Source organism: Balaenoptera acutorostrata, chromosome 4, assembly GCF_949987535.1.
Source record: "Balaenoptera acutorostrata chromosome 4, mBalAcu1.1, whole genome shotgun sequence".
In the NCBI taxonomy this organism is placed as follows: domain Eukaryota; kingdom Metazoa; phylum Chordata; class Mammalia; order Artiodactyla; family Balaenopteridae; genus Balaenoptera; species Balaenoptera acutorostrata.
Genome location: NC_080067.1, coordinates 102,635,104 through 102,662,993, shown reverse-complemented (window position 1 = coordinate 102,662,993; position 27,890 = coordinate 102,635,104). Strand labels below are relative to the sequence as shown.

Below are 27,890 nucleotides of genomic sequence, written 5' to 3'. Positions count from 1 at the left end.
TAGGACTTCCTCACAGCCTCTTGCCAGCAAAACAACATGCAAACGTAGGGAAAAAAAACCATAAAGTTGAGGTTTCTGATGCCGATGCTTAAGTAAGTGGTAGCTGACCTTCCCATGCAAATTTGCATCATACTGCTGTTATACCATGTTTATGTCTTCTTGTTCTCTTTTAGACAGGTCACCAATTCCATCTCTTGTTACAGGACAGCTGGTGCTAGCTAATCACCCCTAACCTTTCTTTAATCAACTCTATCAGCTTTCCTTCCACCCCTGCCTTAAGCAAATGAGGAAAAAATGAAAGTTTCTAAGACTTTAAAAGACTAAAGTTCAAGAGAGGCCAAATAATAACTCAGCATTATTAACTATCAACAAAATTTGGGGCAACAATCAGGCTCTGGGTTTGTCTCCAATTCTCCAGGATCCTCACTACACAAAGGTTAATCAAAGAATGATTATCTTTCCCACACCATGCTCACATTGGGTGGGTGTATCTTTGAGTGGTAATTACAACTGAACTACTGCTACAATCTACAATGTTTTATTCTAATTGACAAAAAAAATGTAGGGAAATTCTTGAAAGAGAAGTTTATTAATAATGAAAATGGCACAGTTATATATATGAGAAAAAAGACCTTTCATATACATAAAGACTGTTAAATTTTTATTTCTAATTAGCTAGTATTAAGACTAGAGCATTTCAAGCAAACAGTACAGTAACATGAGCTTATCTGACCCATACTTTATGTACAGTGTCATTATAAACAAGATGAAAAAGAAAAATCCTTCATTATCCATACTCCACATTGAACATATATTATGGTCACTTCAGAATCATCACACAGTCTGAATACATAAATAATTATACCTTTATTCTCTGATATCATGGTTACATTTTTCCTATTTATTCCCTTAATCACTAAAGAACCAATTATATATAAGTGGAAAAAAAAAAGTCAGGATAAGGAATCATTTAAACCTGGCTGTAGCTACAAATTGTGTGTTCTAACTTGTGTCTTATTACCCTGAGGGGAGTGATTTAACCTGTATCTTGTTAACTCATAGGGATAGTATAAGGTTTTACAAAATGCATGACTCAAGGAAATTTCTAGGTAGATTCATTACTTCAATTTCTAGTACCCTCTCACCTTCCCACCTCCAGCCAGGATCTTCTGTGGAACACGATGCAACTGGTTTTAGGATTGTGACCTTCACACCATTTCTCTACATTCATTGCACACTTGGGAATAGAATGAGCTAGGATGCATAACTCACTGCAGCTGGATTGTAAATCTGAAAGGCTGGCCCCACCCATCCTACTGGGAATTGTTAGAAACATTTTAAGAGGAAAAAAAAAAAAAAGACCCATATTTTCCTTGGCTAAAATATCTCAATTTAATAAAGATAAGTTATTCTCCTAAATCAGCAGTTTTCTTATGGAGTAAATATGTTACCTTCTTTTCCCATTTCAAAATGAAAATTCAATTCACGGGCTGATAGATGTCAAAGTATCCATTATTGAAAACATGGAAATGACACAAAGATACCAGCTGCCTAAAACTCATGAAATGGAAGAAGGCAAACTTATAAAACAAGCATGCAAGTAAATAACTAAATCAGGTATTGTATTTGAGCCAACATGGTTTGAGAGCCTACAAAGAATATTTATGCAATTTTCATCTTTTTGTCAGAAGTAATATTAAGTCAAGGTTGTTCAACTATATTAAAATTTACTATGTGGTAAAAAGCAGGGGGAGGGGAACAGCCAAGCCATGATGACCAGATACTGCAGGGACAAAAAAGAAGAGGTGGGAATAAAATCATGTAAAACCTGCACTTGTTTTATTATGTAAAGTAAATGGGACTTTAATGGGCACATAAATGTGAACAAATATCCTTAAAACATTGCCATGGTGGAAATGGAGACCTATTTATCAAATAAATTCCCCATTATCCACAACCCATGAAAATAAGAATCAGGTTGTATACTCAACTATAAAGGTGATATCTATGAATCCAAAAAAAAAAAAAAAAAAAGTTTGAGTTCTTTACCATGCACTGCATTATATTATTTTTAAATAAGGTGACAGTTGTATTAAATATTATATTGCTAGATCAATAAGAATGTCCTAATAATCAGAACATTTCATTCCTCAATCACACAGCCTAAATAAGAGCTTATCCTAATACTTTTAGATGACTACATGCCATTAAATTACCTTGGGGAGAGCTTTTTTAAAAAGCTCTTAACCCTGGTGGCGCAGTGGTTAAGAATCCGCCTGCCAATGCAGGGGACACGGGTTCGAGCCCTGGTCCGGGAAGATCCCACATGCCGCGGAGCAACTAAGCCCATGCGCCACAACTACTGAGCCTGTGCTCTAGAGCCCATGTGCCACAACTACTGAAGCCCGCGCGCCTAGAGCCTGTGCTCCACAACAAGAGAAGCCACCACAATGAGAAGGCTGTACACCGCAACAAAGAGTAGCCCCCATTCGCCGCAACTGGAGAAAGCCCACGCGCAGCAACAAAGACCCAACGCAGCCAAAAATAAATAAATAAATAAAATAAAATAAAAAGAAGCTCTTTTGGGGTAGTTTGTCCTGTCAGACTGATAGCTCTTTTAGCCCTTTAAATGTGTTCATCCGTGGATCTTCACCATAGAAATGTCATTCTCTGATGTTTCTCACTATTGTTCAGTTATAACAAAGTTGGGCCAAAGTCTTTATTCCTGAATTGAGGCCCTCAGGTCTCTCCCTGAGAGTTCAGGAGCTCCTTCCATTTAATAGACGTGGAGCAGACATTCATATAGAGCCAAGAGATTTGCTCTTGCATGAAAAGTTCATACAAACGGAAATTAGAGACAGAGACGTGTCAGAATTCTCACATTCCCACTTCTCTGCTTGGCTTCTGGAAAAGAACAATCCTCCTTCAGCCCAGTTTGTGCTTCTCCTAAGTGTTCCACATGGTGACCTGCTCCATATCCACTTTATGTCAATCTAGAACTCTGCCAGCAAGCATTCATTCAAAAGGTTGCCTTTTAGGGTTAACTTATGATAAAAACAAATTTTCTTTTTCATCTAACACAAATAAGTTTAGGGGAAAAAGCTGAGAAACTTCAACAGAAATCTTAGGAAGTTTTACAAATAAAATTAAGCATTAAGTAGTGACAAATGTCATTAATATTTACGACGCTTTAAAGATAATTATCAATTCCCTTTCAAATGGGCCCAGGAGAAAATGCCCCAGCAGTGCCTTGTACCTATGCTGAACTTTTAGAGAATCCATTATATGAGTAGGGAATGAAAGAGAATCCTGGGAAAAGGGAACTACCTACCTATACAAACACACACTCACAAAACCTGTGACCCATACATACTTTGCAAAATACCTGGATACCTTCAATACTTTTCAATAGCTTTACTGTGGCATGTACTCATCCCAGAGATTTAGTTTCTGGTGTCTTCATAATGAGTGAAATTGGCAGTCATCAAGTTGAGGAAAAAAAAAGTGAACCAAGTATTTTAGCTTATGGTCAATCTATCCCTGGTTAGTTATATCTGGTCAGAAAGAAATCAAAATGTTTAAGATTGTCTTTGACTAACATGAAGATATCTAACATAAAACACCTGTATCAATAATAACGTATTTGCATACACGACTTATTATTAGGAGTGATAGTCATTTTACCCTCTCTGTGCCCCCTCCAAAGCTACCATTCAAAAAGTACTAGGAGAGAGGAAAACTTCCATTTTCAGTTAAAATTTCTATGAGATGTGGCCTTTTCCAATCTATAAAGGAAAAAAGGAAAAAAAAAAGTTTTAAATTGCAATGAAAGTCCTGCCATGTTTCATACAAGCAGGAGTGAATTTAGATACAAGGTATTCACAAAGGAGAAGCTAACCTATACTACATGAGGAAATTCGGTGTTGTTTTCAAAATTAATACACCAGGAACTAGAGGAGAGCCAAGATTTGCCCAGGACATGGTCAGGTATCAGCAGCAGAGTCAGGGAACCCATTAGTTCTGACTCAGCCCACCCATCAATCAGCAAAGTATATTCTTAGCACTGTGCCCTTGACACGACACCCACTCCTTCCCTGTCCACTTGATTAAATTCGTCTGTAGTCTAAGGAGAACCCTCTAAACTTTATACATATGTGTTGTCCTTCACAGCTAAAAAAACAGGATATTAACATGATTAACATAATAATGTGGTTTTGATTAATAGGCTCAGGAAATTTTAAAACTCTGGTAGAAGCACAAAGCGCAGGCCTAAATCTATCCTCCAGCAAAAAGGCTGCTTTTTCTTCAGCAGTTTGATCCAAAAAAGCCTTAATATTTTAGTTAGGTGAATGTCTGACCATAAACTATGTTAAAACTACTTCAAAGTCTTCTCATTCCACCTGAAAATAACAAACATGCTACAAAATATTCAGCTACTAAGCCTACCTCCTCCTGTAAGAGTCTCACCTTATCTTCCTGCTGGGAAACCTGAGGCGCAGTTATTAAGAGACACCCTTAGAGACTCAGAAGCAGACAGCATATGCAGCCCCAACTCCCAGGCCCGGCTTTTTTTTTTTAATTTATTTCTTTTATTTATTTATTTTTGGCTGTGTTGGGTCTTCATTGCTTCACGCGGGCTTTCTCTAGTTGCGGCAAGCGAGGGCTACTCTTCGTTGCGGTGCGCAGGCTTCTCATTGCGGTGGCTTCTCTTGTTGCGGAGCACGGGCTCTAAGCGCACAGGCTTCAGTAGTTGTGGCACATGGGCTCAGTAGTTGTAGCTTGTGGTCTCTAGAGAGCAGGCTCAGTAGTTGTGGTGCACGGGCTTAGTTGCTCCGTGGCATGTGGGATCTTCCCGGACTAGGACTCGAATCCATGTCCCCTGAATTGACAGGTGGATTCTTAATCACTGTGCCACCAGGGAAGCCCCATTCAGTTTTGATTCCCTTTAAATACAGCTTTTGGTCTTTGTGGGTATAAAAACCATCACATCTCTTACTATATTCTAAAATTTTAAACTAGAAAAAAAATATTTGTGTCCCAAATTTAGTTTTTTTGATAGAAAACTCTTCTTCCAACAGAGTTCCAAATCCAAGTTAATTATATGACATAGGTAATGAGTGATCTCCATCTTCTCTAGGCTTCTAATCAGTTGTAAAATAGGAGTTTTGGTTAAAGCTCTTCCCTGCCATGAAAAAAACAAAGAGTAATTAATTGAAAAAAATCCAGAATGTACTGAAATGCACTTCTGTTGTAATATATCATCAAGCTATAGTCCTAAAATCACCAATACCTTCTTTCTTTGCAGGAAAGCTGTCCTGTGCTTTGCTAAATTAAAAAAAAAAAAGAATCCAATCTAAAGAGACTATGTAATACTTTTACTGAATCCTAAATCAAGTCCATTAATATTTTCTTGAGCTACTGGTAGATGAAAACTCTGGACTATGTGAAAACTGAAAATGTTGTACGGATTATGTACCTAACATTTTTTCAATGCCATCTTCCCACTATGAACAACCCCCTTACAGTGTCTGTGTGAACATTCTTTTGTTTCACCGGATCTTCTTGTTTAAATCTTCTTTGTTACATGAATTTTTTAATATATACTTTAATGCCAAACAGTTTACCAGAAGAAAGTGAAACATGTAGTCCATCTGTCTGTCCCTAATTAGGCCCTCCTGGATCCTCTCTTCGGATTTCTTAGCCTAGATGAGATGCATTTGTAATTCCTGGAATGCAGATGGCTCTGAGGGGCTTATAAAAGGGTCTTAGGAAAGATAAAAAACATCAGTCATGTTCTTTCTATTGGATACCACGGAAGTGGAGCCATAGGCCATCTGCTGGCTAGAGATGCAGAGATTAGCAGGTATCCTGGTCTAAAAGGCACAGTCCCAGTAATATTGCTCTGATAGCATTCAAGCAGGGTTGGCAGCAACTCCCATGGGCTAAGTCAGATGTTTAAAGGAGTCTCTACCATGCAAATGGAATTAGAAAAGCGTCTTCTGTAGTTTCCTTTGATGTCAATTCGTCCCTTCCTATGAGAGGAACCATGCGTGAGGGGCTGCCGATCAGAGAAAGGGGATTTGGAGCAAAGGGGCAGAGGCTCCAATCAGAACCACATGTGTTATCCTGACCCTTGATCAATTTCTTCTATAAGCAGGCATGAATTGCTCTGGTTTTTCTCTTCTAAAAACCTGATGCCATCATCTGGCCTGGGTGAGACCCATCCATGAGGAAGCACCTTTGTGAGGGCAGCTGTAGGACCGAATATCAAAGCCAAATTATAATCCCACCCACTAAATTCAAGTAACATCTATAAATGTTCTCTTTACAAGATTATTGTATTTTTGTAACCTAAGTCTGGTTATGGATCCTGAGGAACAAGGGGAAAAAAACTACAGACACTTGCCCAAAACGCATGCTAAAAAAAGTAATGGAAAAAGGTAGATTGAAAAGTAAGATGAACCTGCTGTAGAGCACAGGGAACTCTACTTCACTTCGCTGTACAGTAGAAACTAACACAACATTGTAAAACAACTATAGCCCAATAAAAAAAAAATTAAAAAAAAAAGAAAAGATGAACTTAATAAAAGCAAGAGGCACACTTTAATGAGATTTGTCTCATTCAAAGCATACTTAAAAGTATCTACAGAGATGGAAAAGGAAGTATATGTTAAAATATGTGAGGATTTATGGCTACTCAAATGGGTGACATCTATATTAATAAGAAAATATGACAGAGCCAGGAAGCTCTAGGCCAGAACAGAGTGTCTTTGCTTTCAATCTTCTCCGGCATTTGCTGTCATCGTGATCTTGAGTAAGTCCCTCCATCTTTTTGAGGTTTCCTTTCCTCATTCATAAAACTTAAATAAGAAACATTCAACTTATAAAGGCATTAGGAGGAATAAATGAGGTAATCTGTGTGGATGTGTATTAACTGAAAAGAACTCAACAAACATTGGTTACCAACAAAACCCATGTCACAGGGACAGGAATTAAGTATTCATGCTTGTGGCACTACTCTAAGGCAAACTTAAGAATCTGGGTAGGGGCGCTCTCTCAAACGCTTACATTTGATGTTCTCTCACAAAAGCTGCTGCAAACTCAGGATCCTTGGCATACAGTTCCAAAATTCTCATTCTTTCTTGAATTTCCTTTAAAAAAAAAAAAAAGAAGAAGAAAAGGAAAAGAAAGTTTTTCTACATTGCATTAGAAAAACTTTAACAGCTTTTTAAAAAAGAGGTCTAATTTTTATAAGAGATTGTGGCTTTCTGAACTATCCAGGGGAGAGCTATAGAAAACAATGGCCTTGAGAGATTAACCAAGATGGCGGAGTAGAAGGACGTGCTCTCACTCCCTCTTGCGAGAGCACCAGAATCACAACTGGCTGCTGGACAATCATTGACAGGAAGACCCTGGACTTCACCAAGGAGGACACCCCACGTCCAAGGACAGAGGAGAAGCCACAGTGAGACGGTAGGAGGGGCGCAATCAGAGTAAAATCAAATCCCATAACTGCTGGGTGGGTGACTCACAGACTGGCAAACACTTATACCACAGAAGTCCACCCACTGGAGTGAAGGTTCTGAGCCCCACCTCAGGCTTCCCAACCTGGGGGTCCGGCAAAGGGAGGAGGAATTCCTAGAGAATCAGACTTTGAAGTCTAGTGGGAATTGATTGCAGGACTGTGACAGGACTGGGGGAAACAGAGACCCCACTCTTGGAGGGCACACACAAAGTAATGTGTGCATCGGGACCCAGGGGAAGGAGCAGTGACCCTGGGGGAGACTGAACCAGACGTACCTGCTGGTGTTGGGGGGTCTCCTGCAGAGGCGAGTGGTGGCTCTGTTTCACCGTGGGGATAAGGACACTGGCAGCAGAGGTCCTGGGAAGTTCTCCTTGGCGTGAGCCCTCCCAGAGTCTGCCATTAACCCCACCAAAGAGCACGGGTAGGCTCCAGTGTTGGGTTGCCTCAGGCAAAACAACCAACAGGGAGGGGACCCAGCCCCACCCATCAACAGTCAAGTGGATTAAGGTTTTACTGGGCTCTGATCGCCACAGCAACAGGGAGGGAACCCAGCCCCACCCATCAACAGTCAAGTGGATTAAGGTTTTACTGAGCTCTGACCGCCACAGCAACAGTCAGCTCTACCCACCACCAGAGCCTCCCATCAAGCCTCTTAGATAGCCTCAACCACCAGAGGGCAGACAACAGAAGCAAGAAAAACTACAATCCTGCAGCCTGTGGACCAAAAACCACAGTTACAGAAAGACAGAGAAGATGAAAAGGCAGAGGGCTATGTACCAGATGAAGGAACAAGAAAAAACCCCAGAAAAACAACTAAATGAAGTGGAGATAGGCAACCTTCCAGAAAAAGAATTCAGAATAATGATAGTGAAGATGATCCAGGACCTCGGAATAAGAATGGAGGCAAAGATTGAGAAGATGCAAGAAATGATTAACAAAGACCTAGAAGAATTAAAGAACAAACAAACAGAGATGACCAATACAATAACTGAAATGAAAACTACACTAGAAGGAATCAATAGCAGAATAACTGAGGCAGAAGAACGGATAAGTGACCTGGAAGACAGAATGGTGGAATTCACTGCTGCGGAACAGACTAAAGAAAAAAGAATAAAAAGAAATGAAGACAGCCTAAGAGACCTCTGGGACAACATTAAACGCAACAACATTCGCATTATAGGGGTCCCAGAAGGAGAAGAGAGAGAGAAAGGACCAGAGAAAATATTTGAAGAGATTATAATCGAAAACTTCCCTAACATGGGAAAGGAAATAGCCACCCAAGTCCAGGAAGCGCAGAGAGTCCCATACAGAATAAACCCAAGGAGAAACACGCCGAGACACATAGTAATCAAAGTGGCAAAAATTAAAGACAAAGAAAAATTATTGAAAGCAGCAAGGGAAAAACGACAAATAACATACAAGGGAACCCCCATAAGGTTAACAGCTGATTTCTCAGCAGAAACTCTGCAAGCCAGAAGGGAGTGGCATGAAATACTTAAAGTGATGAAAGGGAAGAACCTACAACCAAGATTACTCTACCCAGCAAGGATCTCATTTAGATTTGATGGAGAAATCAAAAGCTTTACAGACAAGCAAAAGCTAAGAGAATTCAGCACCACCAAACCAGCTCTACAACAAATGCTAAAGGAACTTCTCTAAGTGGGAAACACAAGAGAAGAAAAGGACCTACAAAAACAAACCCAAAACAATTAAGAAAATGGTCATAGGAACATACATATCGATAATTACCTTAAACGTGAATGGATTAAATGCCCCAACCAAAAGACATAGACTGGCTGAATGGATACAAAAACAAGACCCATATATATGCTGTCTACAAGAGACCCACTTCAGACCTAGGGACACATACAGACTGAAAGTGAGGGGATGGAAAAAGATATTCCATGCAAATGGAAATCAAAAGAAAGCTGGAGTAGCTATACTCATATCAGATAAAATAGACTTTAAAATAAAGAATGTTACAAGAGACAAGGAAGGACACTACATAATGATCCAGGGATCAATCCAAGAAGAAGATATAACAATTATAAATATATATGCACCCAACATAGGAGCACCTCAATACATAAGGCAACTGCTAACAGCTATAAAAGAGGAAATCGACAGTAACACAATAATAGTGGGGGACTTTAACACCTCACTTACACCAATGGACAGATCATCCAAAATGAAAATAAATAAGGAAACAGAAGCTTTAAATGACACAATAGACCAGATAGATTTAATTGATATATATAGGACATTCCATCCAAGAACGGCAGATTACACGTTCTTCTCAAGTGCACACGGAACATTCTCCAGGATAGATCACATCTTGGGTCACAAATCAAGCCTCAGTAAATTTAAGAAAATTGAAATCATATCAAGCATCTTTTCTGACCACAACGCTATGAGATTAGAAATGAATTACAGGGAAAAAAACGTAAAAAAGACAAACACATGGAGGCTAAACAATACGTTACTAAATAACCAAGAGATCACTGAAGGAATCAAACAGGAAATAAAAAAATACCTAGAGACAAATGACAATGAAAACACGACGACCCAAAACCTATGGGATGCAGCAAAAGCGGTTCTAAGAGGGAAGTTTATAGCTATACAAGCCTACCTAAAGAAACAAGAAAAATCTCAAGTAAACAATCTAACTTTACACCTAAAGAAACTAGAGAAAGAAGAACAAACAAAACCCAAAGTTAGCAGAAGGAAAGAAATCATAAAGATCAGAGCAGAAATAAATGAAATAGAAACAAAGAAAACAATAGCAAAGATCAATAAAACTAAAAGTTGGTTCTTTGAGAAGATAAACAAAATTGATAAGCCATTAGCCAGACTCATCAAGAAAAAGAGGGAGAGGACTCAAATCAATAAAATCAGAAATGAAAAAGGAGAAGTTACAACAGACACCGCAGAAATACAAAACATCCTAAGAGACTACTACAAGCAACTTTATGCCAATAAAATGGACAACCTGGAAGAAATGGACAAATTCTTAGAAAGGTATAACCTTCCAAGACTGAATCAGGAAGAAACAGAAAATATCAACAGACCAATCACAAGTAATGAAATTGAAACTGTGATTAAAAATCTTCCAACAAACAAAAGTCCAGGACCAGATGGCTTCACAGGTGAATTCTATCAAACATTTAGAGAAGAGCTAACACCCATCCTTCTCAAACTCTTCCAAAAAATTGCAGAGGAAGGAACTCTCCCAAACTCATTCTATGAGGCCACAATCACCCTGATACCAAAACCAGACAAAGACACTACAAAAAAAGAAAATTACAGACCAATATCACTGATGAATATAGATGCAAAAATCCTCAACAAAATACTAGCAAACAGAATCCAACAACACATTAAAAGGATCATACACCACGATCAAGTGGGATTTATCCCAGGGATGCAAGGATTCTTCAATATACGCAAATCAATCAATGTGATACACCATATTAACAAATTGAAGAATAAAAACCATATGATCATCTCAATAGATGCAGAAAAAGCTTTTGACAAAATTCAACACCCATTTATGATAAAAACTCTCCAGAAAGTGGGCATAGAGGGAACCTACCTCAACATAATAAAGGCCATATATGACAAACCCACAGCAAACATCATTCTCAGTGGTGAAAAACTGGAAGCATTTCCTCTAAGATCAGGAACGAGACAAGGATGTCCACTCTCACCACTATTATTCAACATAGTTCTGGAAGTCCTAGCCATGGCAATCAGAGAAGAAAAAGAAATACAAGGAATACAAATTGGAAAAGAAGAAGTAAAACTGTCACTGTTTGCAGATGACATGATACTATACATAGAGAATCCTAAAACTGCCACCAGAAAACTGCTAGAGCTAATTAATGAATATGGTAAAGTTGCAGGTTACAAAATTAATGCACAGAAATCTCTTGCATTCCTATACACTAATGATGAAAAATCTGAAAGAGAAATTATGGAAACACTCCCATTTACCATTGCAACAAAAAGAATAAAATACCTAGGAATAAACCTACCTAGGGAGACAAAAGACCTGTATGCAGAAAACTATAAGACACTGATGAAAGAAATTAAAGATGATACCAACAGATGGAGAGATATACCATGTTCTTGGATTGGAAGAATCAACATTGTGAAAATGAGTATACTACCCAAAGCAATCTACAGATTCAATGCAATCCCTATCAAATTACCAATGGCATTTTTTACGGAGCTAGAACAAATCATCTTAAAATTTGTATGGAGACACAAAAGACCCCGAATAGCCAAAGCAGTCTTGAGGCAAAAAAATGGAGCTGGAGGAATCAGACTCCCTGACTTCAGACTATACTACAAAGCTACAGTAATCAAGACAATATGGTACTGGCACAAAAACAGAAACATAGATCAATGGAACAAGATAGAAAGCCCAGAGATTAACCCACGCACCTATGGTCAACTAATCTATGACAAAGGAGGCAAAGATATACAATGGAGAAAAGACAGTCTCTTCAATAAGTGGTGCTGGGAAAACTGGACAGCCACATGTAAAAGAATGAAATTAGAATACTCCCTAACACCATACACAAAAATAAACTCAAAATGGATTAGAGACCTAAATATAAGACTGGACACTATAAAACTCTTAGAGGAAAACATAGGAAGAACACTCTTTGACATAAATCACAGCAAGATCTTTTTCGATCCACCTCCTAGAGTAATGGAAATAAAAACAAAAATAAACAAGTGGGACCTAATGAAACTTCAAAGCTTTTGCACAGCAAAGGAAACCATAAACAAGACGAAAAGACAACCCTCAGAATGGGAGAAAATATTTGCAAATGAATCAACGGACAAAGGATTAATCTCCAAAATATATAAACAGCTCATTCAGCTCAATATCAAAGAAACAAACACCCCAATCCAAAAATGGGCAGAAGACCTAAATAGACATTTCTCCAAAGAAGACATACAGACGGCCACGAAGCACATGAAAAGATGCTCAACATCACTAATTATTAGAGAAATGCAAATCAAAACTACAATGAGGTATCACCTCACTCCTGTTAGAATGGGCATCATCAGAAAATCTACAAACAACAAATGCTGGAGAGGGTGTGGAGAAAAGGGAACCCTCTTGCACTGTTGGTGGGAATGTAAATTGATACAGCCACTATGGAGAACAATATGGAGGTTCCTTAAAAAACTAAAAATAGAATTACCATATGACCCAGCAATCCCACTACTGGGCATATACCCAGAGAAAACCGTAATTCAAAAAGACACGTGCACCCGAATGTTCATTGCAGCACTATTTACAATAGCCAGGTCATGGAAGCAACCTAAATGCCCATCAACAGACGAATGGATAAAGAAGTTGTGGTACATATATACGATGGAATATTATTCAGCCATAAAAAGGAACGAAACTGAGTCATTTGTTGAGAAGTGGATGGATCTAGAGACTGTCATACAGAGTGAAGTAAGTCAGAAAGAGAAAAACAAATATCGTATGTTAATGCACGTATGTGGAACGTAGAAAAATGGTACAGATGAGCCAGTTTGCAGGGCAGAAGTTGAGACACAGATGTAGAGAATGGACATATGGACACCAAGGGGGGAAAACTGCGATGAGGTAGGGATGGTGATGTGCTGAATTGGGCGATTGGGATTGACATGTATACACTGATGTGTATAAAACTGATGCCTAATAAGAACCTGCAGTATAAAAAAACAAACAAAACAACTAATACTAAACTTTCATTGGGTTATTTGTATGGAAATATGTTAATATAAATGTTTCAGACATTACATGAAATTTCTAAAAATCTTATATTTGTATTTGTATGGAAATATGTATGGAAATATGTTAATATAAATGTTTCAGACATTACATGAAATTTCTAAAAATCTTGTATTTGTATGGAAATATGTATGGAAATATGTTAATATAAATGTTTCAGACATTACATGAAATTTCTAAAAATCTTATATTTGTATTTGTATGGAAATATGTATGGAAATATGTTAATATAAATGTTTCAGACATTACAGGAAACGTCTAAAAATCTTATATGTTCTGGTATAATGTTATAAGTAATAATCCTAGTTATTACTTTAAAATGTATATCTCAGAAATAACTAATTTTCTTGTCAACTGCATTATTATGAACTTTCATCAAATCTTTAACCATGGTCATTTTTAAGTCTTTTGTCATTTACAGACAGTTCTGGGTGTACTCTGATGATTTTGCAAATATGTTCCTATAAAAGAGTTTCATCTTCAAGAAATTCATGGAAAAGACTCTGACAAGTACAGGTTTCTGGTAACTGACTGTACTGCTGAACTGAATGAATAAGCATTTTCAGAACTCTAATGAAAAACTGATGAACTCATAAAACTGCTAACAAAAGATCAAGATGAAAAAAAAGAAATTAATTACATGGGACTGAGTGAACTGATGAGGATGAGTATAATTTTTGTGACTTTCTGTCTGAATTAAAAAAAAAAAAATCCCACAAGGACTCAGAGGAAAAGAATATACAAATCAATTTTCACTGCAAAGTAAAGGAGCTGTTACAGTGGAGGATTACTGGACTGAATGTCAATATTATGACATAGTATAAGTGTGTTTCATGTTTGGTAATTGCAATCATTGTTGCTTTTGTTGTGGTCATCCATGTACAATGCTTGGTGTCAGTCTATCTATCTCTTGTAAAAATAAAATACAGTGTGTGTGTGTGTGGAAAAAAAAAAAAAAAAAGATGATTAAGACATAGCTTCTGCCCTCCAGCGGAGTAGGGAAGACACTCTTTGGAGAATGTAGCATAGCCCCTCCTGCCTATCACCTGTGTGACCCCATGTAAGGGACTGTCACCTCTATGCCAATGGAAATGTCAAATAGCACAACCTCTAGCCTATGCTGGGGAACCCCCAGCCCAGATACGCCCTCAAAGCCCCCATCCAGTTTTGCTCTTACTTCACTCCAGAGCCTTTCTCCTTAGGGATCCTTTCGCTGTTTACTGTGTAAGTAATAAATTTTATTTCATATTCAAAAAAAAAAAAAAAAAAAAAAACAAACACAATTTATTGTGGACACTTTCCATTGAAAAAAAAAAAAAAAGAAAACAATGGCCTTTTCAGAAAAATGGAAGGTGTGGCTACTACACGAACTGCTCTGAATAACCCAGACATATATTTCTAAGGAGTGGGGGTGGAGGGAGAGAGCATTTGCTATTAATGATAAAGGACCCACTAGGTGGGAAATAAGGTACAGCGCAGAATTGTATAACCTCTACATATCACATCGACTGGGAGATAGCATGAGGTAAAAAACTAATCATGAAATAATTTTCAACCTTTCTTGCAACCTACTGTACACACATGAAAAGACACACACACACACACACACACACACACACACACACACACCAGCAGAGCAGCAACAGAAAAACCAAGTTTCCTACCTCTCTGGAAAGCTCACTGTTCTCATACATTTGTCTGATTTCTTCCCTGCTCAGACCAGCAATCACCTCTCTGCCTGTGGAGCTGTAGAAGGGCCGCTGAGGGTAGGGTCCTTCGTACTGCTCGAGATCAGCCCCGTGACTTTCAAACACGGGGTTGTGCTTTACAGCTCTTTCCACAGATGAGAGGCTGTCAGGCTGCCTGTTGGAGCCACAGAAAGAAAAGTATGATTGAATCAGGTTCTTCTTTGGATGCTCAACTACTTGGAAGACTATTTACCTGGAGCAAGATTTCTGTTGAGGAAGAAAAAGAGGCTAACTGGATACAAATGGGGGACAAGGAGAGGTGACTGTGAAAAATATCCAGATCAATCTCAAAAATTATTTACCACGTGTTATCATTATTATCTCCTCAACTATCTGGTAAGGGCCTGTGGAACTGTTCCATGTCTCCTTCATCTTTATTTGCCCTACAGTGCCTGGCACCCAATAAATGTTGATGGGGAAATATGTCTGCCAATAGTATTTCATTAAATGAATACAGCTCCATTATTCCCAGGGTAGACAAATCAAAATCAGTGTGTAACCACACAAAGAATCTACTAGAAATAAAAATACAGGGGAGAATGGGCTTCAATTAAATTCAATTCAGGTCTACAAATATGTGCTGAGCATTGATTATATGCCTAGGAACATTCTAGATGCTGATGATACAAAGAATTGTTGGAATCTCTCCAGAATGAGACTGCGGTCTAATGCAAAGTCAAACCCAATAAAAAGTATAAGAACAATAATGGAATTATGTCCTGGGTGCTCTAGGAACCTAGGAGAGGTGCCTCCTGGGCCTAAGCCAGAGGATGAGGGGAGGTAACCTAGACCTGAAGCAGACCTGGAAGCACAGAAGCAAAGTACAGCCAGGGATTGTGATCATATTACAACCCAAAAGGTCCTTCGATCGCTAGTCTAGCAAGTAGAACCAGTTTTATTTCCTTTGTTAATGAAGCTATGCTTAACTAAAAAGAGAACCAGATTCCATTTCTTGTCTGATTCTTATCTATATTTAAAGTCTGGCTAATTACCACTGGAATGAGCCAAAGGGGAATGAACTAACAGATCTGGTCCTCACATAGGGCCTCCCCTCATCTCTATCACCCTTCCAACCCCTCCCCGACCATGACTTTCAGTGTGCAGTGAGATTCACGCATGCCTCCCTAACTGTGTTAATGTTCATTCAACTAGCTAGAAAGTTTCCCACCCGCCCCCTGCAGCAAACATCTACTCTTTGGTCCAGCTAGATACCATAGCAGTCATTAAAACTTCTAAGATGTCCTCCCCTAGGCAAAACAAATTCATTCTTCATCTAGGCACCCTAGCAGCTTGTTCAAACTGTTGCTTATGTTTGTTTCCAATCTGACACACTCTGAGGACAGGGACCGTGTCTTCATTCAACTTCATAGCCCTCTCCCCTCCACGCTGATCCTTTCCAGTATTTGGCACACAGGAAGTACAAAATGAATGAATAAAAGGAATATTTTAGTCCATCAGAGAGCAATTGTCCTTACTTACCTGAAGGGTCTCTCTCTTTCTCTCCTAACGTACTGAGCTTGAAAAGTCCTGATGATGAAGAAGACGAAAGCAGAAGAAATGAGGACGAGTCCAACCATGGAGGCGATGGTGATGCCTATCACCAAGGGCTCGGACACAAACTCCTCACAGCGCTCACCTCGATGCCACCAGTTCCCACCCACCCGGCACCTGGAACGAGAAGCGACCAAGCCCCCAAGTGGAATCACTCTGCTGAAAGTAACAATTAACAGCAGAACCTACAGTGGGACTGAGCACAGGTAGAGAAAGAAATGCTGACCACATGAAGCTTCAGTAAAGAGGTACATATACAGGTTAAATGGTAAGAGTTAAGGCTGTGCATGAGACCTGGCACAGACCCAGGAGGTCCTCAATGACGACTTGTAAAGACTGAATAAAAGACTGACTAGACTTAAAGAAAGTCAACTTCCTTATTTATGGATAATGAAACACAGGCCCGGGAAGGAAAACGACTGGTGTTGGATCACACAATTAGTCAGCAACAGAGCTGGTCTAGAACCCAGGTCCCTAGACTCCTCACGTCCTTCCATCACACTGCAGAGATCCTCCAAACCCCAAGGCCACCCACTTGTGCAAAAATATCTTCAATTCCCAGAGCAGCAATCACTGCTTTTCAAAATCATATTCATTTCTCTGGAAATCAAGAGACTATTTTTCCTCTTAGTTTTCTAGCTAAACTTTACACATAGAAAAGTGTGAATCATTTCCACCTATTTCTTCTGTTTTTGGCATCTATGCCAACATTTGCCCTTTTTGAAATTCACAAATCATCCTCTTATTGATGTTTCCCCAGCTTATTCTCAGCATTCTCTCCTTTCACAGCATGTGACTTTGGTTGGATGTGGTTGGGAGGTTGATTTGCTCTGCTCTTTTTAAGGGGAGTGACCAGGGAAGGCTACCGGAATCTGCTCATTTGCCTGCTGCATTTTCTTTGGTTCTACCTTTAAAAAATAGATCTTACATACTTAAAATATATTTGTCACAATTTTAAATACTTGCTTTTCTTTATTTTTGAATATTCAGTAGGACCAAGAGCAGCCCAAAGCTGTAAAGGACATAATTCAAATAGGACAATAAAACTCCTCTGTTTCAGATACAGTGTAAAGTGTTGATCATATGCATAAACCTAATTTGATCACAATTGCCTTGTTATCACCACTAAGAACCATAACACAAAAATCCCCAACTACTCTAAGTACTCTCCGTAGGACGCTAGGCAATGTTTTTCTTACAGCTCCCTAAGTGCATAAGATAAAATAATCCATTGAACTGGGTATAATTCAGGCCTATGAACTGACTCAGTCCTCACAGGAGGACTAGATGGCACCCATCTATTTCCTAGATATAACTTCTATAATAAATATTGTCGTGATCGTCCTAACATCATAGGCGCAGATCCCTTTTCTTCAGAGGAAGTATCTCTAATCTTGTGAAGCCAAAGTCTCTAACTACAGCATACCTACAAATGGCCCCATGCCCAGGCATGATGTCACACTTTCCATCATTCAAGCAGAAGTCGGGCTGTAGGTCACAGAGACTCTGACAGGGCAGTTCTTCCACACTCAGGTACCCAGGGTAGCATTTGCACTCTGCTTCTCCACTCCAGGGGTTGACCAAACACTCGGAAAATTCATTGCATGCTTGAAACTTGCAAGGGTTGGCTTGATCACCTAAAACATCAAGCAAACCAGAAAACGATACAAGGAAAGGCAAAACACAGGAATTGGGGTACATGAAACCCCTCCACTAAGGCTCCCCCATCCAAAGTACTGTGAACATCCAACCCCCTTCCTGAATCACTGAAATACAACACCACCATCCACACCACAAAACATTTCTGATTCATCTTTGATTGATGAGCTTTTGTCAAATTTCTCTGAAACTCAGAGCCAAACCATAAAACCCAATGACCTGGGTGAGCCTCTACCTGTTTTACGTAGGAAGCATGTAGAAGCTTTAAAATCCATGTAATTGTAGATCTAAATTAAACAGTTTTCATGTACCGTTCATTTCCACCAACCCTATCCTTCTGTCATCCTCCTCCACTCTGCACATGATGCCACATGCCCCACCCCCAGCCCACCCCACCCCACCAAGAACATGGATGGAGAGACAGTATCCCGAGGAGAACTGGTGGAAGCCTCAGGGATGGGTATAGCCCAATAAGAGCAGCCTAAGAGCATTGGAGATTAGCAAAAGCTAATGTCAGAAAAACAAATCAGCCCTGCACCTCCTCAGGCCATTCCCAACAGTATTTTAGCTTCAGTAATTTCATTTTTCATTGATGGGATGAGAGAAAGTGACATTTTAAAAAATTAATTAGGACGCAAACCAGTCAAAAATGATAAAAGACATTGACCATGGATGGGCCTTCCATCCTACTATGGTTCCACTGTATGTTCTTCACTGGTGAATGGCAATCTCTGAATTGCAAATGGTGACAAAGATACCACAAATAGAGGAAATAACTGTAAATGACCCATAAACTCATCTGTATGAAAAAGCATAAGAATTAGCCAGAAGACAAAGGGGAGGTTAAAAAACAAAGAGCATAGTCTCTCAGTTTCCAGATAAATTAATATTGCTCTCAGAGTCGATGATTTCCTTGCTACTGTGAAAATTAAAGACATTTTGCACGAATCTGTGGCCTTGGAGTTTGTAGGATCTCTGCAGCTGATCTTTCTTAGCCCTATGTAGGAATGGGGAGAGATACTGGGTTGAATAGTATCCCCTCAAAATTCATGTCCACCCAGAACCTCAGAATATGACTTTATTCGGAAATAGGGTCTTTGTAAATGTAATCAAGTTAAGATGAGGTCATACTGGATTAGGTTACTGCTAGTCCAATACCTGGTGTCCTTATAAGAAGAGGGAAATTTGGACACAGAGACACAGACACACAGACACACAGTGAAGAAGGCCATATAAAGACAGAAGCAGAGATTGGAGTGATGCATCTATAAGCCAAGGAGTGTCAAGGATTGCTGGTGAACACCAGAAGCTAGGCAGAGGCAAGATAGGATTCTTTCCTAGAGCTTTCAGAGGGAACACGGCTCTGCCAACACCTTGATTTGGATTTCTAGCCTCCAGAACTATGAGAGAATAAATTTCTGTTGTTAGAAGCCACCCAGTTTGTGGTCCTTTGTTACAGCAGCCCTAGGAAACTAATACAGGAGGACAATAATAAGATGCTCATATAACAAGAAGAGCACACAAATGTGCTGACAGATGGCAGTTTCTATAAGGGAACTACACAGCAGGATTCGACTGTGTATTTCCTAAGTTTTCACATCCTTACCCTGGTATTCATTCTGTGACTTTTTAATCAGAAAATAATCTAATCCTGGCCTAGCAGCGAGGTATAGAAGTGTATATAGGGGGTGGGAAGGATGATATTGCACAGTCCCCCTTTGTTGATGGAAATTCAAGAATTTCTGAGACACTACATGTTAAAACAAATTAAGCAAGAGACAAGTCAATCTTATCTTTAGCCAACCTTCAGATAAAATAATAGTTTAATCTGAAGGCTTTTAACTAAAAATATACAAGAAATAGGAAAATTCTATTTAAAAATTCTAAAACTTTGTGACCATTCCATGGGTGTGGGTGAGTGTCTAGGGAAAGGAAAAACAGAATCCGTAAGAGGAAAAAGATACATGTTGCTCCCTTTTGATTCCAGATCAAGGAGAGAGACCAAGACCAATATTTTAATCATGTGAATAAAAGACTGGAGTTTTAAAGTCGATTTCTAGTCTTTTGTGCAGGTTAAAGGTGGAGGCCCAGAATAGATAGCTCTTTGTTTGGAAGAGTACTTTAATGACTTTATGGGAAAACAAAGGTAGACTTGGAGCTAATCTTGGGATGGGAGACAGGGATCTAAATTGTAGAATGAATTACACTCTGGTTTTCCAGGGACAGGCTAAGAGAAGGATTGACTGGTCCCGGAGAATGAGAGTAGAGGAAATGTGAAGAAGGTCTGGAAATACAGCCAGAGTGGCCAGAGTAACATGGTAGCTGACTTAGTCCTGGAGAAAAAATTGGCCATTACAAGACACCTTTGAAAGGGTGGCTGAGAAATTTTTGGATATTTACGCCTAACAGTAATATTTTTAACCCATCTCCTGTGCTACAATAAAAATCCCTCCATCGTCCTCATATCATCAACAAATATCTGATGGAATCAACTGCCTTGTGTTAGAGGTACTTTGGGAAAGTAAAAACATGGGACCATGATCTGTGCTGGATTAACATAAAGAACAACCACAAGGGTCAAGACAAATGTGAGACTGGAAATTGAGCAGAAGGAAATCAGAGCTGGAGATGATTAAGAGACAGTTAAGTTCCTTGATAATTCCTAGAGATATTAGGGGTTGAGGGCCATGGATGCAGGTTTCACACTGTACACGGGAGGGACTAATGCAAATTCATTTGAATATTAAGGAACAAGGTGACCCTATAAACCTGGATGTCTTGGCATACAGCTGACATGTGAGTTACATACAAAACTGAGGTAAATGCACTTATTTATGTACTTCCCTTTAAAAAGAAGTGGGTAGACTTTTGCAAAAGTTTCTTGATCATCACTGCTTGCATTTGTATGGCTAGTCAAATGTTTTTATACATGCTATTTGTTTAATCCTTAGAATAGCCCCATGAAATACATAGGCCAGGTAACGTTATCCCCATGTGCTATATGAGGGCGTAAGGCTCAGAGATAAAACAGCTCACCTAGGATCACACAAATGATAAATGGCAGAGCAGAGGCAAGAAACCAGGCCTTCCAAATTATAATTAATTGCTTCTTCCACTACACCACATGGCAAAGAATGTGCAAATGTCCTTAAAGAACTCAAGTGGCAAGAGATTTGGCTATAGGGGGATTAGCTAAATCATCTTCCTCACTTTCAGTGAATAATGGTCCTTCAAGGATTTCAAAGGAAAGAATGTTTGCTTCTTTCCCGGTTAAAGAATAGGGCTGACTTCCAAACCAGTTTGAGAGTGAAAAGCACTGGAGAAATACAAACCCAGACATTCCACCTTACTCCTACTCAAAACCACCGTCCTCCAGTATATAGAAGGTAAAAAAGAACAAAGGTTTGAGGATGCAGCAGTACCCTCTGCATCCAAGTCTTCCAAATAAAAACAATGGTTCATTTCACTCATTCACAGTATTTTTGAGTACATTCTACATGCAAGACACTGTGCGAGGTTTTGGCTACCAAGTGGTTAATAAAACAGACAAAGTCTCAGTCCTTGTGGATAGTTCAACTGCGCAAAATAGCTATTTAGCAAGTATGTGCATAAGTTACCATGATTACAATAGTTATAAACTCTACAGAGGGAAAAGAACCAACCTAGATTATGTGTGAATCAGTGAAAGTCCTGAGGAAGAGACATTTGAACTGAGGCATAAAGGGTAAGCAGAAGTCAGCCAAGAGGGGAAAGAGATTCAGGCAAAGAAGACAGTATGTGCAAAAGGCTTCAAGTCAAGAAAAGTTTTGGAAATCTAAGGAACCCAAAACGAGCTAGTTTGATTAGAACATAGTGAGGAAAGAAGTTAGTTTCATTGGACGATACTGGGGAAGAAGATAGGGACCAGGCCTGTGGCTACTGAACCAGGCAGCCATTGAAAGTATTTCAAGCAGAAAAGTGAAATAATCTGATTATTTAGAAAGAGCACCCTGGCTACTGTCTGGAGAATGAATGGGAGGGTATGGGAGTGAGGGAAAAAGAGAGGTAGTGGAGAAACTGGTCCAAATGAGAGATGATGATGGCTTGGCCTAAAGTAGGGGAAGTGAAGACAGAGAAAAACACATAGATCTGAGATATATTTAGAATTCAGAATCAATGTAAGTTTGGTGAGTGACTGAAAGTTAGGGGTGATGGAAACTGAGATATCAGAATGACTTTCCAGGCTTCTGGCTTCAGTAGCTGAGTGGATACAGCTTCCATTTATCAAGATAGTAAAGCTGAGAGAGGTAGATTTAGTTGGAAGGTACAGAGATATGGAAAACAAGGGCTCAGTCTTAGCCTAAGGGTTTAGTCTAAGCTTGATATAAATAGAATATATCCAAGTTGAGATAATCAAGTACATAGTTACATATTGATTCTGGAGCTCAGAAGATAAGTCTGATCTGCATATAAAAATGTAGAGAGTTATTGACATTTATATTAGGCTTACAATAATGGAAATTGATAAAACAACATAGGAAAATAACATAGAAGGCAAGAAAGGCCAAAGCTATTGGGCTTGGCAACGTAGAGATGTAATAAGAACAGATCCATGGATAAGTAAAATAGAGAGCCAGATAGAGCAGGTGGAAAAGGAAATGGGAGGTAAACATGTAAAGACAGCAAGTGTGGACAATCCTTTTGAGAAGAGAATGATATTGACATCCTTGGAAGAGATATTTTACTAATTATCAAGATGTGGAAAATTTGTCAGACATAGTACTCTTTTACCTATAAGTATTGAATTCATCTTGACTCAGTGTAGAAGAAAATACACAAGAATAATAACTAGGTTCCACTAAGAAACCACCATAGTATTTAATATCATTACCTGATTCCACATCGAGGGAGTATTTATCAATAGCCAAGTTCATGGTTTGGTAAGCAGTGGTGCAAAAGTCTTCCAGAATCACGTATACAGCATTGGTGACATTAGGAGGGACAGACTTGGCGAACTTCATTCGGCTATTCACCACAATACTGCCATTTCTGAAGTTCAGGATTTCTAAATTCTGGAACCCAGTGAGATTTGACTGGAGATAGGGAACCAGCTACAATACACAAAAGTTGGTCAGTTTATTGACAAAGTTTTGCATTTTGTTCAATACATACTGAAAACAAAGATGAACCCCTCCACTTTTCCAAATTGTATTCTATTTACGTTATTTAAACTGCTCATCAACAAAAGTATGAATTGTGAATTATTTATGAGTCATGAGGTTTCAGTGTTATTTAAGAACCCCATGGAACTCACAGTTTTAGACAGCAGAGAGTTTATTCTCTCTGTTTCACTAAAGGATCGTGACAGTGAAGGCATTACAGGTACCCACAAAGCACTGGTCTCACAATAAAATGTGAATATAAATCTCAAACTTGTATCAGTCCCAGAAATTATAGAATACAATATCCAGTATTTAAGTTACAATATCCAAGAATACAATATCCAAGTGTGGCTCATACCACTTTGTGTTTTCCGTTTTGTTGTATCCACCTGTCTCATTATTTTCCTATGAACCCTAGGCCATTACAGTATTTGTAGATGATAGGAAATGAAAATCCATAGCAGACCACACTTTCCTTGGCTCAGATCTTATGCTCTGGGGGGAAAGAGGGGTGGTTCATACACGATTATTCACTAATGCCCGAATTTCACATCTTATGCTTACCAGTTCTAAGAATCTTTGCTCCAGGGCTTTATACTCCAAAGAGTTTTTATTAAACAGATCTTCTGAAAACATCATGTTAGTCACTCTGAGGCTGAAGAAAACCACCAAAGCTCCTGCGGCTTGGGTATGACTCAAGTCATCACTTTTTGTTGGCTGAGCCACAATAGCCATCTCTGTGGAGTGAATACTTGTAGACATTTCCACATAACCACCAACCTTGCCATTTTCCTCTGGGATTAGCTCAGGATGATAGTAATCTGTGCCTATCTGGTCCAATTCTAATGAAATATCCTGTACGCCCATAATGACTTCATCTTCCAGCAGGGTGGAACTTGTGGTTGAAGGCAATTTGGTAGACTGTGTCATGGAAGCTTTCAACCAGAGCTTGTCAGTACTCTGTGGTGTACTTGCCAATGTGTCTCTGGACAGTTTCCCTAGGGAAGAAGTTCTTGCCCAAACTACATCTGATTCTGGCAATATGGTCCACAAAGGTTGCACATCCGGCTTCACTACTGAAATCTTGCTGTCAAACCATTCACGGTTCGATGACTCTGTAGTTTGTTCCATATCCTTCTTTAGAAAGGGTTCTTCTTGAACTGGTTTATCAGTAGAAGCAGAGATTGCTGCAGATGTCAGTAGAGGAGGTGATTTGGTAACTGAGTAATAGTCAATGTCAGGTACTTCTGATGTGTGCTTGGATAGAACTGGAGATGCAGATTGAGTTGTGGTCTCTGCAAAGATGGACACAGTAGGTCCACCAAGAGTCTCATCCTCTGCAAAGCTTCTGGATCTATCAAAATGCTCATATTTTGAATGCTCAGTACTTTCATCTATGGAATCTATTCTGTCATCTATAACTAGTTTCTCATCTATATCCTCAGTTGGCAAAAGTAAATCCTCTGAATCCTCAACTTCAAGCCATGACTTGGAAAATGGTTCAGTGCTCTTCTCTAATGAAGTCTTGCTCCATGGCCAAGTAATCAGACCTACCTTTTGCCCAGACCCTGAACCTAAACCACTCTCAAATATGAACTCTTTCTCCATAGATGTGTCTGGCATCCAAGTGCTCACTTCTAATTGGCCTTTGACTTTGGAGGCCAAAGAGTCCATGCCAAAAGGTGTTACTTCTTTAGCAAGAATATCGAATGTGACAGAGGAGACCGGATATGGTGAGGATGTCAAAGACACCCCAGAGTCTTCCATGGATGGTATTATTTCTTTTGGCACAGGACGACTAAATGGGCTTGAAGGCAGTGGATCAATAGAAAGAAAATCTTCTGACCCTTTAACTTTAGTTAATCCTAAAAATAGAGTTTTCCATTAATTAATCTACATAGATGCCAAAATATATTCCCAGTCCTCCTAATAAAACCAGCTACCCATTTTTCCCCATTAGATTACAACAGACAGTTGCTGACTTTTACTTTGCCAAATCCAGCAAACAACAAGAAGGTATGATTATGTTTTTGTGATATGGTACAGTCACTCATGATTATAACTGCCTTAACTGAGGATAACAAAACATCAGGTACTGAAAAAATTCATCTTCAAAACACATTTTTACTCCCTGAAAATAAAGAACTGCTGGTAGCCATACTGACAACAAAGAGTGAATCTAGTAAAAACTTAAGAAGAGAATTCCCTAGGAAAATTCCCAAGAAATTCCCATCTTCTTGTTATGTTTATTTTACTTTATTTTTTTTATTTTTGGCCGCACCGTGCAGCTTGTGGGATCTCAGTTCCCCGACCAGGGATTGAACCCGGGCCACAGCCGTGAAAGTGCTGAATCATAACCACTAGACCACCAGGGAACTCCCCCTTGTTATGTTTATTATCCATCAGCCTTCAGGTTCACCCAATGTTCAAAATCCTAGAGTCATTACTTATATCTTTGTTCATCTTCCTCTTTCACATACACTCCATCCCTGAGTCACATCCCACAACAGCTAAATCAGCTACTTGACTTTCATTTCTTAATCTCTGCTGTAGCTGCCCTAGTTCAGGTTTTCCCCTTCTCAAGCCTAATGCAAGCTAAAAATCTCTACTGGCCCCCAATTAATCCTATTAAAAGATACTGGAATAATCTTCTTTGAGGCTGTTTGTTTACCACTCAAATATTCAAGTAAGTAGAGTAGTTCTTAAATAGTAATATAATTAAATTATAAATTCTTTAACAGGACCTTCAAAATATCTATTAGGTGATCCCATCCCAGCCCACAAGTTCATTTCTAATTACTTACCTATTTGGACTCTCCCTTCCAACCAATTAAAGCTGATTGTTCCCTTTCTCACACAACTTTCCCAAGACGTTTCCTCCTAATGAATGCTGCCATGCTTTTCTCCTAACCCTAGTCTCTCGCTCTCTTCAAAACCTTTGTCATCTGATACAATGAAGAAGTACAAAAAGTCATTAGAATTCCTTACCATCTTCTAATGAGTGAGACCCAGAAGTCCTTTCTTCAGAAGCCACAGGCAAGCCAGTCTGAAGCACTGCTGGGGTGGCAGAATGAAGAGTCAAGCTGCTAACCTCTAAAACCTCTGGGGAAGAACTGAGGCTCACCTTCAAGGGAAAAGCTAATTTGGGTGCAGACACTAAATCACCCAAAGGGCCTTCTGACCAGAGTTCCCTGCCAGTGGTTGAAGGAGGACCAGAGCTGAAATCAAGTGGTGAAATACTGCTCGTGGTGAATTCATCTGCTGAGGGCCATTCAGCTTGAGGGGTATTATCCTGGAGGGGCAAAAAGAGGCGAAATCATATCATAGATAAAAGAAACACATAAAAATAATTTTAAATACCATCTATCTATCTACATTCCTGGATTTTCTAGGGACAAAAAGGCAATGTAATATTGGGGGAGGGAAGGGGAGTATGGGCTCTAGAATCAAACAGATCCATTATTAAATCCTAATTCAACCACTTACTAGTTGGAAAATCTAGAGAAAAATCATGTATCACTTGAATCTCACCTGGAAAGTGGGAATAGATGAGATAATATATTTAAAAGATCCCAAACAAAGTGAGTTTGTGAGAGAAAATATTGTTTGCCTTGCTTTAGATGGTTCCTTTCCCTCTGTCTTATTAGCTTAAATACTTTAAATACATAGATGTTACTAATATCTGTAATTTGTTGTCAAAGACCTAAGCATGTTGCCCACAGCAGAAAGAACAATCAGTAATTTTATTCATCACTCTGAAAGGTATTAAATTAAGGTCTTTTATTTTGATAAGAAATGGCAACACATCAAAATGTGGTCTCTTACCTCGAGCAAATAGGAACATCTGTGAATTGGTATCACACTTACAAAATAAAATTTTCTCTTTCCAGTGACTTTTTACTAACGTAGTACTAATCGTATCTTAAAGTTTAGCTTCAGGAATAGAAAAGTAGACAGAAACACAACCATTGAACATACTAATTACTTAATCCTGTGAAGGTTAGTCCATGTAAAAAAGTTTAATGATGTTAATAGGTAAAACAGCCATAACACTGGATAGGAGTTTATATATTCCAATCTATGCTGAATAACAAAAAATAAGAAGTGTCATATGCATAGAAGGAATTCACAAAATATTTCCTAGATAAAAACTGAAAAAGGAAAATAGAAAAGATCAATCATTCTCTACTCTAAATAGCATCAAAATCACATGCAAGGACTTCCCTGGTGGCGCAGTGGTTAAGAACCCACCTGCCAATGCAGGGGACACAGGTTCGAGCCCTGGTCCGGGAAGATCCCACATGCCACGGAGCAACTAAGCCCGTGGGCCACAACTACTGAGCCTGCACTCTAGAGCCCGCGAGGCACAACTACTGAGCCCACGTGCTGCAACTACTGAAGCCCACGCGCCTAGAGCCTGTGCTCTGCAACAAGAGAAGCCACCACAATGAGAAGCCCACGCACCG

The 27,890-nt window shown here is 39.2% G+C and overlaps 1 protein-coding gene across 1 annotated transcript in view; it reads right to left on the bottom strand.

Annotated features, from left to right (window-relative positions):
* Window positions 1-648: 648 nt before the first annotated feature.
* IMPG2 (interphotoreceptor matrix proteoglycan 2) overlaps window positions 649-27,890 on the bottom strand; it is a 68,191-nt gene continuing 40,949 nt past the window's right edge. The window contains exons 11-18 of the mRNA XM_057546046.1: window positions 26,413-26,716; window positions 23,989-25,289; window positions 23,154-23,373; window positions 18,051-18,261; window positions 16,553-16,741; window positions 14,990-15,188; window positions 7,069-7,151; window positions 649-5,182 (exon numbers count right to left, since the gene is read on the bottom strand). Of these exons, the coding sequence (XP_057402029.1) occupies window positions 5,170-5,182; window positions 7,069-7,151; window positions 14,990-15,188; window positions 16,553-16,741; window positions 18,051-18,261; window positions 23,154-23,373; window positions 23,989-25,289; window positions 26,413-26,716 (2,520 nt within the window). The 3' untranslated portion in view covers window positions 649-5,169. The remainder of the gene's footprint in view (window positions 5,183-7,068; window positions 7,152-14,989; window positions 15,189-16,552; window positions 16,742-18,050; window positions 18,262-23,153; window positions 23,374-23,988; window positions 25,290-26,412; window positions 26,717-27,890) is intronic.